We start from the raw sequence: 10,596 nt of genomic DNA, 5'->3' as shown, positions 1-10,596 counted from the left end.
TAAATTAATTGCAATTGTCAGCAAAAAAAAAAAAAAACCTTAAAGAGTTACCACAAAACATTTAAAACTCCAGAAAAAAACTTGCATATATCATTTAGAAACAAGCCTATTAGCATGTTAAGCTAACGTCGGTTTGGCTAGCTTAGCTCGCAGCGCTACATGGAGACGGTGCCGTTGCAGGGTTTTCCCAAATTGAGGTATTTTGTCCAGGGAAGTTCCCTTAGCTGACATTCCCTGAGCAGGGAGCACATGGGGTGTGGGGGACAGTTGGAATTGAACATATCTCTAAAATAAGGGAAAGCAAGGAAACAGGAAGCAGGGAGATGTGATCAATAGTTCACACTGTGTTTAATTGTGTGTGAATTAAATATCTCTTTCTGATAAACATCTTTGCTATAGCATGTGTAATAGTGTACAGTAAATATTTCAGACCCGACTATTCAGTGACTTATCCCTTTAAAATCTGAAGCAATTATAAGTGACACCAAAAGTTACGTCATATATGGGTTTTTTTTATGGTGCAGCTATAAGTGTATATCTGGTCTAAGACTCCATTCGTAATATTACAAAAAACATGTCATCTTCACTCTATTCCAAGCAACAACATATACATAGGAGTGTTAATTAAAACATTATTTCCATCTGAGGGACATTGTGGATATGTTTCATGTCCAACACAAATATATAAAGCTATTCAAACACATCAAAAGAAAAGCTAAGAAAAAAAAAACCCTCAAGGCACTTAATTATGCAAGAGACTAATTTACAGTTAAGCACAGAACATGATCAAAAGTCAAATAATAACATATTAGATCCAGTTAGGAATCAAAACACACTCATGGATCAAAAAAAGTAGTAAAAACGACATCCTAGCAAGCATTACGTGTTGCCATTCATCCATAAAGTGCTTTACATGACCTGTTCTGGCTCAAGTATGAGATAATTCAACATCAGCGGTGGTTATTATACCCCTCATCAACTGATCATCAAAGAGGGAAAACAACAGCTGGTCAGCACATAGTTCCACCATGTGAAACATCTGTCTCTCAAGTGTTTAGGTACAAAATATGGCTTATGTGGCTGATTTGTTAACTGTGAACAGTCTTGATAAAGATACAGCGCCAGTGGTGCCCACTTCTTCTCGGAAATGCCAGTTGGATGGTTTAACATCTGATCTTTTGTGGCCTCGACTTTAATCAGACCAAAGATGTGCTAATAAAAGGAACTCATGAGTCTCTCAGGTTTGGAGTTTTTCAAGTAAATTAGCACCACTGTGATATAATGAGAGGCTTCTTGCTGTATTGCTCAACTGAAGTTCATAAATGATTCCACATTTCACCCAAATTGCAAAGCTTCCCGTTAATGCTCTCACTTTGTGTGCACTTGAAGTTGTACCTGTTAGAATTCCGGAACCAGACTGTGAAACTTCTTCATGCGGGGGAATCAAGGTGATCAAACATTTTTGCTCTCGACTTACTTTGAAGACAATATCCAAATAAGACCCATCAACAAGAAGGTGTGTGAATCACAATATGTTGAAATTTTTTTTTGTTTCTGTTTGATTCTCAAAAGTTATTTAAAACACACCTGTTAATCTAAATCGAATTAATGTGGTATCCAAAATAGTAGAAGTGCACATCTTATTGTTAATATTTTGGCAGATAAAAACTAAACCTGCATGTTTACTGATGTGGAAAGATTTTTTTTTTTTTGCAAACTGGGTGAAATGGTCCTTTAAAGATGCCTTTGTCATCAAACCACAGTAGACCTTGAGTTGAGGAAATGACACCGGTCCAGAATCAATCTCCTCCTTATTAACAGGAACCGCACCGAAGGTTGTTGTACTTCTGTTTGCACGCATCTATAGGTGTTGGAGTATGATGGCAAAGTGACATGACCTGTGCAGAAATCGGCCACTGGATAACTTTTTCCTTTTCTTTTTAAAAATCACACTTGGCACTCAAAACATCGGGGAATTTGGGCTTTTAGATGCAAACTGTTTGTGAGGTGAAAACAAGTTTCTTGAGAAAAGTTCGTCAATACCAATAACAGTCAAATGCCAGCACAAAGTCACCGCAAACAGGATGCTACGATCCTCTGATTTAGCCACCCGATGACCAGCGCTGATCCTGAGTGAAACTTATTCCAATAGCCACACGGAGGCGCTGTTCCTCTAGTGGGAGGCAACAAAACTGCAGAAACTCATGAGATGTGGATTCATTTTCTGTAGATTTGTCACAATCGTGAAAGTCCTCAAGCCGACGGACGAAGTCTTCAAGTTATCTCTTATTTATTTATTTATTTATTTATCTATCTTTTGGTCAAGAAGCCAAATTTTTGCTTTGTGACAGCACGATCAAACTGATCCAACCTGGCAACCGCAGTAGTAGGTTAAAAATATGGGAGGACTATCAACCTGCTCTGAGGTTCTCAAGTTTTTTTTTTAAGTCTTCTGTAGGTAACGGATGACCCTTTGCATGGTGAAATGGCCTGTTTTTAGTCCAAAAAAAGACAGTTTCCTCTTAACTTTATGCAAAAAAAAAAAAATCCTGACAGGAAATGCCGCATCAGATCAAACTCCAAGACTTTAAAGATGAGAATGCAGTTATAATCCAAACGCTGAAGACGGAGGAGATGTGAGGAAAAAAAACAAAACAACATGGAATGTAGTTGAGGGGGTAGGAGAGAAGATTGAGGAGGAGCAGAGTTCATTGTTACTGTTCTGGTTTCTTCTGATACAGCTGAGTGACCTGGATAACCGGCGGAGAGACGCTGAGCGACGGCCTGCACCAGCAGGCAGAGGAGCGCACCGGCTGGACTTCACATTTGCCACTGGAGAGAGGGAAGTCACAGCAGAGGACACACATTCAGTATTTATTCCAAACTATATAGAATCTGAAAACTTTCAAACTCGGGCGACACGAATCAAAGACGAAATGTAGAGAGAAGAGTAGCTGAAATCCAAGCATGAGTGTTTATTAGGAGAAGATGGCAGTAAAATAAATGAGATGGGGGGGGGGGGGGGGGGGGGCTGAAATCCAGCAGCTTTCTCTCTGGCCACATAGTGAGCGCACATCGTCGTGTGCGGCAGAGCCACTGGCAGCGTGTGTTAGTCATGTATAATGCAGGAATGCAGGGTGTTATGGCCAAAAGGTTCTCAATGAATAGACGGCACAGCTGGGGTCGAGTCATTTCCAGGTCGCTGCCCTGAAAGAGCACAAAGCGCAACGGAAACTCAATAGCTCACTTTACCTGAGCGTCTTTGACTTAGCCAGGCATTGGGACGCCTAGCTATCGGATTTATTTTTGTGACCTGCGGCAATGTTGTTACTCTAAATAAAAGCCGGCGAGCCTCTGGAGGCGTAACGCCCTTCTTTTTAAAGCCGCCACCAGGCCACCGCACATCAGAGACAGAGCCATGTGAGAAAGGAGATAACATCTCCTTCTTGTCCTGAACGCGGCGTACTGAAAGTGAAACCACCCCAGCTTTAACAAACATCCGAGTGCAAGCACTTAAAAGACAGCTTGGACTTTTTCTCCCCGAGTAAATCTCAACACAGCACCGACATGAACGACGCGCAGCCAGAACACACAGAGGAGACGCGACAATTAACTGCACATTGAAGCATGCGAGTGACGTATCAAGGCAGACGTGGACGGAGTCCGAGCCCATCCTTCAACAGTCTGACGGCACAAAACGGGACATCTTGACAGCACAGTTACAGGGAAGGAGAATATAAGAAGACAGTTTGCAAATTTTAGCCCACCGAGCTGGCAACCGAGGTACCTTACATGTTATGAGGCTCTGTATTTTCAGATTGGGGCAGCACTGCTGTAATATATGCAGGTAAAGAAAGAAAGAAAAAAAAAAAGAAAGGAGGGGAACACATTTTTAGAGGGTGAACCAAAGATGATGACAATAACTATAATAATTACTAGTCGGAACATTTTCAGAGCCTCACTCACCTTGATACAGATTCAGTTCAGTCTCTAAACTCCCCAAAGCTAAGATGTGTTTCGAAGTTTCCTTTTTAAGTTTTCACCCCGGATCACTTTACATTTTCTCTTTATCAATCGTTCCCTCAGTCTTGGCTAGTTTCCCAGCCCCTGTGACAGAAATTCACAGCTCAAGAACAATGTTACCACCCCCATGGCCATGTTTTTCCCACTGATGTACAACATCAACTGACAGATGCTAACGTAAAGTGTGTGCCTGCCTTAGTGATGTCCACTGGTAGACTACAAATATCAAATGTGTGCAAAGCTGTGTTTTTCTTGCTGGAAACTATACAACTATATGGGAACAGGACTTGAGCTTCGCGGGACATTAACATATGCTGAGATTTTAACGTTCTCCCACCAGCAAACCATCCTGTTTAATGGATTCAAACCAGCTGTGAGGAGATGTAAAACAATCCCGCATTTTCCATCGCTGCTTTCGCAGATTCCGTGGGAAGCACCGAAATGTATCATATATTGTTGTCGTACTAATGCCTTCGCTGTAGAATTTCAATGATGCTCCTAAATGCATTTAAACCCTGCTGGAAATCAATAGTTACTCCTTTGTAATTTAATTAGCAGGAAGAGACCAGAGTAAGGGAAGCCTGGACTGATTGAGACTCATCAGTCACCACTTCATGAACTCATTACTGTAGACTGTCAGAAGCCATGTTTTTGCTCCCCTTCAAATCTTAACTGTAGACATGCCTTTATTTCCATTTGATCGTCATCTTACTTAATTATTTCTTGTTAAAAACATGTTTGTTTATGCTGTAGCCAAACCTTGGAGTACCCACTATATTCTATAAACTCATACATTTTTGCTAATGTTTGGAGTGTGTGTTTTACCCAGTTTCTTCAGGCATGTCCTGATCGGCCTCTGCAGCAGAGGACTCCACATCAGCATCTGCGCTGCTCTCACTGCCCTGAGCTGACAGACCACACGGAGACTCCGGGCTCACGCACTCCCCACTGCGACAGAGACACACACACGTTGCAACTGAAACAACAAGAACTCATCACAAACATTGCTGCAATGCGTGTGTCTTTGCGTCTTTATGCGTGCACGTTTGCGCCCGCGTACGAACTTTATATGTTTCTCCAACAGCATGACGGCCCGTTCTCGCTCCTCCAGCCTCCTCTTCAGGGAGGCGATCTCCTTCTGCTTCTCCAGAAGCTCCCTCTGCAGGCGATAGTTACTTTCCTCAAGAGTCTCACAGAATGCCTGAAAGGAGGGAAAAGCCAAGAAAACGACACCGTTCAGAGCAACATCTCCACCCTGCTGACATCTTTTAGCAGTCAAAAGTAGAGAAAGCAGAAATAAAATCCTCGGATGTAAAAACCTTCAAAAGCAAAATCTGAAATACAGACACTACATTTACATTTAGCTGTCTGTTAAATTGATGGCAGCCTCGTTTATCTCTACATATGTAAGGCATATGGTGTTTTAAGAGGACAACACAAGCTGTGACACATTTACTGCCTGGAGCAGCAGTGCACTGGGAATGAAACCCGCCCTGGAAACTTGTTTACATAGGTACTGTTTGTAAAGCACACCCTGAATGAATGGGAACACAGAAAGGGTCAGTAAGGAGAAAGCCAGAGTTCCTGTTGTAGAAAATGGTCAATAGGCTGCTGTCCTGGTGAGATGAGATGAGTCAATAACATCAATAAAGACTTCTCCAATCTGGAAAATGTAGGATTAGCCATTTAAAAATTCTAAACAGTGTCAATATGATGCCTGAATCTGACTTAGAATACCTAATGTCATAGTTTTAATATGACCTTAACATATATACTGTATATATAAACTCCATTTGTGCTTAATGTCTTGGCACCACATGCGGATCAGCTGAGTGCTATGACAACTCCTATACCACCATCTATTTCATCATATATGTGTCCACTTTAATGCCGAAGCCCCGTTTACATTAGATGTTGCCATGAGTCTTTACTGATTCCAGGAGTGAAATGCTCCCAGAACACAGTGAGATCCAACCCTTCAGAGGTGGTCTGGAACCCATATGGCCACATTATGTAAACAGCGTGAATGCAAATGCATCCGAAGCCAGGTTCCCGGGTCACATTCTGAACTTAGCATCCTTTGCATAAGCGGCAGGGTTTCTGCTGGGACTTCTGTCCAGAACGAGCAGATGTATATCTTTAATCGGTAGGGAGGCTCTCTCACAGAGTTCCCATTTCATGTGTTGCGCCTCGTTTAATTTCCTCACGTCGCTTCTTAGAATTTCTCTCAAATTACATAACGCTATTAACCCATTCTGACCCGATGCAACATATGTATGATTTTAGCTTGGAGAGACGTACAAGTGCATCAATATTTTCAGGACAGATCGCCTAAGACACATGTAAATATATAAGACACACAAATATATGCTTGGCAAAAGAGTACCCAAAGTTTGCTATACGTGTTTGTGCATACATACCCGGCTTTCCTCGAGACTATCAAAAGGCCCAGGTGGGTCATCGAGGCACAGAAACTCTCTCACTGCCAGGCTGAAACACAAGTGTGTGTGTGCATGATTGTCGTTTCCAACAGATTAGTGAACTCAGTAACAATAAAGAATACTCGACTGTTTAAAAGAGCCTGATTCTGGAGGCATTCTATGTATTTTACATAGAACTGGCACGACCAACACAGTGAAAAATGCAACTTTTATCAGTAAAAAAAAAAAAAAAGAAAAAAAAATATCACTTTTTACGTACCAGTTCGCTATGTCCTTGTGTGCCACCAAATTCTGCAAAAACGCCTGAAGTCCCAGCTGTCTGTCTTCCAGGAAGTCGGTGTCATAGTTGTCTTTAAACCACCTCTTAGGAGGCAATGAGAGGCGGAAGCCGGGAAACATTTCCTTTAGCTGGGGAGAACAGACACACCCCGTATCACATGATCGCTCCTGCATGAAGCTACAGCAGCTGCAGCAAAAATAAAAAACAAACTGAATGTGTTCAGTGTTTTAGACAATGAAATGTTAAGAACTTCTGTGGAAATAATGAAGAGACAAAGGTAGTTAAGTTTAGTGCACAGAGCCTGCGGCTACCTCTCCAATCCTTTGAAAAAAACTTTTCAAACCAGACAGACGTATCTGGATATGTATCAAAGAAAAGATTCAACTTAAAAAGGTATATTCCGCTGCACCAAAACCCTGATTAAAAATAACAGGTGTGCAAAAAGCATTAATGGCACAACACTCCCTGTCTCTCACAGCAGCGCGAGTTGGGAACAAAACTTACAGGCTGAACCAGGTAACATCTGAAATTTCACCCAAGGTCCCCATAGATGCTCAGCAAGGGCTTTAGAGCTTAGTCTCACGGTGTTTGTATCAAAACATAATCCTGAGGGTGTGAATGCAAGGTGCCTGCAGAGACAGTCTCAGAGCATGGGAGGTTCCATAAACTTACACTTAGCTACATTTAAATACGGCAGGACATCAAATTACAAAGAATAATCTAAATATTGGTGTTGAACCACAGAGCAGGTTCTTTTTCCACATATATTATGCCTGTAGTGCTTTGACTTTTTTCCCCCCAAAACCCACAAGAGAACTGTTCACCTAGTTGGCTCGGGCCTTCCGGCGGTTTGGGAACAGTGGGCTCCTTTGTGTGGCTCTAATCGTTTCCACCGTGTGCACAAGAACAAAAGACATCACGCTGGGAGCAAATGGCAGACAACAAAGTGTCTGCAGATATCCGAGGATGATTACAAAATAAATAAATGGAGCTTCTTACAGCCTTGGGATCTGTCTCTGCCTGAACAGTCACATCTGCACACAAGACACCCCCACGCACCTTGTCGTTGAGTCTGGAGAAGTCTGTGTACCTTCTAAAAACCACCCAGCTCTCATCCGGGGTCTTCTTCACCAAGATCTTATAAACCTTTTGGAAGAAAAACAGAGTTACAGGTTCAAAAGTTTAGAAGTGTTACATCTCAGCAAGTTTTTTGTTCCTCCAATGACTTGATGAGCCAAATGTCACAGAAAAACTACTTTGCTCGGACCAAACCGAAGGAGAGCGTCTCACTGCCTTCATACTGATATCGGCTCTCGCAGATGCTGTGATGCAGGTTGAACGTAAAGAAATCCGGTCTTTCAAGATCAGTGGCACAGCCCACATTTATAACCACAATTCAAACTGGTGTCAACAAAAGCTCAACATGTCTTTTCATGTTTTTCAGTGCAACTGTTGTGCTGTCTCTCTTAAACTGCTTAATCAACAGACTAAATATTGCCTTATTTTATTTTTATTTTTTAATCAGCATGTTGATTGGGTGAGGTTGCCATGGTAAAATGAGAAATCTTTTCCCTTGGTTCATACCGTGAACTTGGCCCTTTCCTCCATGACCTCGTAACCCAGCAACGTTGGGGTGATCGGCCTCTCCTCTTCCTGCTGGCTCCCTTCTGGGTCCGATGCTGTATGAGGGCAGCTCGAGTACTCCACAGAGGGCTCCAGCGTCCCGTTCACCCGGGCCCGAGTCACAGGGGTCTGGAGGGGTGGCGGGGTCCGGCTGCGGTTGGTTCCGTCCATGCAGCGGGACTGGCGCCGAGAACCTGATCCTCCACATCCTCTTTCGTGTTCCTCGCCAGTCGCCCTGGCGACAGGGGACGAGGACTCCGAGCTACTGGACACGCTTCCAAGAGACGCAGCTCGCTGTGGCCGTCGCAGCTTGTTGCTACCACCTGACAAAGTCCTGTCCATGGGGACTGGGACAGGCACAAAGGGTGACGCCATCTTCCTGAGACGCGTGGTCCTGCCCCTCCACAGCAGCTGTTGATAAGGCTTTTCACACCAAACACTGACCTTGCAGTGTTGTGTGGTGATAAGGTCTAGCAGTAACGTGTGACTTGAATGGCTGACATTGACTCTGAAGGCCCTGTAAAAAAAAAATTCCAAATATGAAATTGGATGTGTTGAAAATGTGGCATCATCTTATCACAAACATTAAAGCCTGGCATAAAGGTCTGATAAATTATTCACTACTTTCAGCCAGACATCATTCATGTTTTATGGGTTTGTATATCATGTCGAATCGAATGTGAAATAAGCCTTTAAGGAAGTGAAGATAACTACTATGTTATCTGATTAGCTTAAAGGCCCGACCTGTCCTAATGAAAGCTCCAAAGGGAATGAGCCACGATGTTTCAGATTAAGATAAACGAGGAAGCTGCAAGTTAGTTTGCACGTGAACAACGGGGTCCCCAAATCGATTTCAGCTCTCAGTCTGAGAAATCGGTCAACCGTCTTCACTAATTCATCAGCTGTGCCCCCTGTGAAGCTGCATTTGACAACCATTATAGGTTGACACATATTTAGAAAAATGAATGCGTAGAAAAACAAAACAGAAGTACACAGAGGTAAACAAACACGTCCCTTTTGGCTCGAGCTGCTAAATCCCACTTGACCGACTCGTGCACTTATTTTAGTCAGTCATGGCGAGTAAAATGGGACAGGAGCCAACGTGTCAACATAAAAACACCCTGCTCGTTATTGTCCCACTTTAACGTCGCATTTTCATTTGAACAAGTTACGTTGGCAAGCAAATCAATGAAGCGGCAATATAGGACTTTTTAAAAAATGAGCTTTAAGAACGTTGCCTTGACATTTCACTCAGATAACTGCTTGTTACAACAACACGCCAACAGAAATTATGTTGCTTTTTCCTGGTGGCTATACATGTAGAAATGTACAGCTGTCACAGCAACAGCTACTACTAACGATAGTTAGTTATAGTCGGTTAACATTTACAACATCCCAAACAAAGTAAGCTAACTAATTGAAATAAGAGCCGCTTAAAATATTAGCTTCGTGCCGAATCGGGTAGAATTTCCAAGTATTTTGTTTAAAAAAATGTTTTTATTCTCCTGACGCATTTTTGCACAACAACTAACAAGACAATCGTAAGCTACCCCTTTTTGAACGTTGTTCGGCGTGTCCATCATCCCGCAAACAACGCTAAAATATAATGCTGTCACATTACGCTCACGTTAGCTAGCAAGCTAGAGCGAACAGCGTGTGTGGAAAAAGCAGAGATGAGTCGAGGTGAAAGGGAACGTTTTGCTTACCGTTAGAGTTCCCGTATCTTTGCCTTTTCTGAGTTTTGTTTTAGCGTGCACATAAAGCCGGATGCCTGATTGTCCTCTTGCTGTTTACCCAACGCATTCCTTCCTTGCCCTTCTCTGTTAGCTTGTTTGAACTCCGACATCAGCTACTTCAATGCTTAACAACATACACCAGAGGGCGCTGTTTGACACATGGGAAACAGAAACCAATTCTACCTGTAGTGGTTACCGGTGCATCCAACCTCTGGTTACAAGCATCACAAAAGAAAAGTTTTGCAAACCATATGTGAAGCCTAAGTTTACAGCATGTCTGACATTGACCCTTAAATGATGTCTGTTGCTTAGAATTTCTGCATCTTCGCTGCTATTGCCATATATTTTTATTTTTATATTAAAGAGATAGGCGTACAGCCTGGATATTTTGTGCATTCTACACCAGCTTCATGTGTGCACGTTCAACTTTAGAGAAATGCAAAAACCAAAACCAGTGGTTTTCTGGGTAAACGCGCGAACCATTCCACAATCT

General features: G+C 42.6%; 1 protein-coding gene across 5 annotated transcripts; it reads right to left on the bottom strand.

The window, feature by feature from the left end:
• Positions 1-329: 329 nt before the first annotated feature.
• On the bottom strand, positions 330-10,233 carry snx16 (sorting nexin 16). 5 transcript variants are annotated; one of them, XM_072378183.1, is made up of 9 exons: positions 10,074-10,233; positions 8,329-8,884; positions 7,804-7,890; positions 6,724-6,872; positions 6,444-6,513; positions 5,088-5,224; positions 4,849-4,971; positions 3,793-3,832; positions 330-2,832 (listed from the first exon to the last, which is right to left on the bottom strand). In XM_072378183.1, the coding sequence occupies exons 2-8, from the start codon at positions 8,740-8,742 to the stop codon at positions 3,814-3,816; spliced, it is 999 nt and encodes a 332-aa protein (XP_072234284.1). In that variant the 5' UTR covers positions 8,743-8,884; positions 10,074-10,233; the 3' UTR covers positions 330-2,832; positions 3,793-3,813. The 5 variants fall into 5 exon arrangements, with proteins under 5 accessions (XP_072234284.1, XP_072234282.1, XP_072234283.1 ...); XM_072378181.1 differs by lacking the exon at positions 3,793-3,832; XM_072378182.1 differs by lacking the exons at positions 3,793-3,832; positions 10,074-10,233 and adding an exon at positions 9,918-10,018.
• Positions 10,234-10,596: the final 363 nt, after the last annotated feature.

The sequence above is a fragment of the Leuresthes tenuis genome, unplaced genomic scaffold, assembly GCF_036924035.1.
Source record: "Leuresthes tenuis unplaced genomic scaffold, fLeuTen1.0.hap1 SCAF_24, whole genome shotgun sequence".
NCBI lineage: Eukaryota > Metazoa > Chordata > Actinopteri > Atheriniformes > Atherinopsidae > Leuresthes > Leuresthes tenuis.
This window is presented reverse-complemented; position numbering and strand designations above follow the sequence as displayed.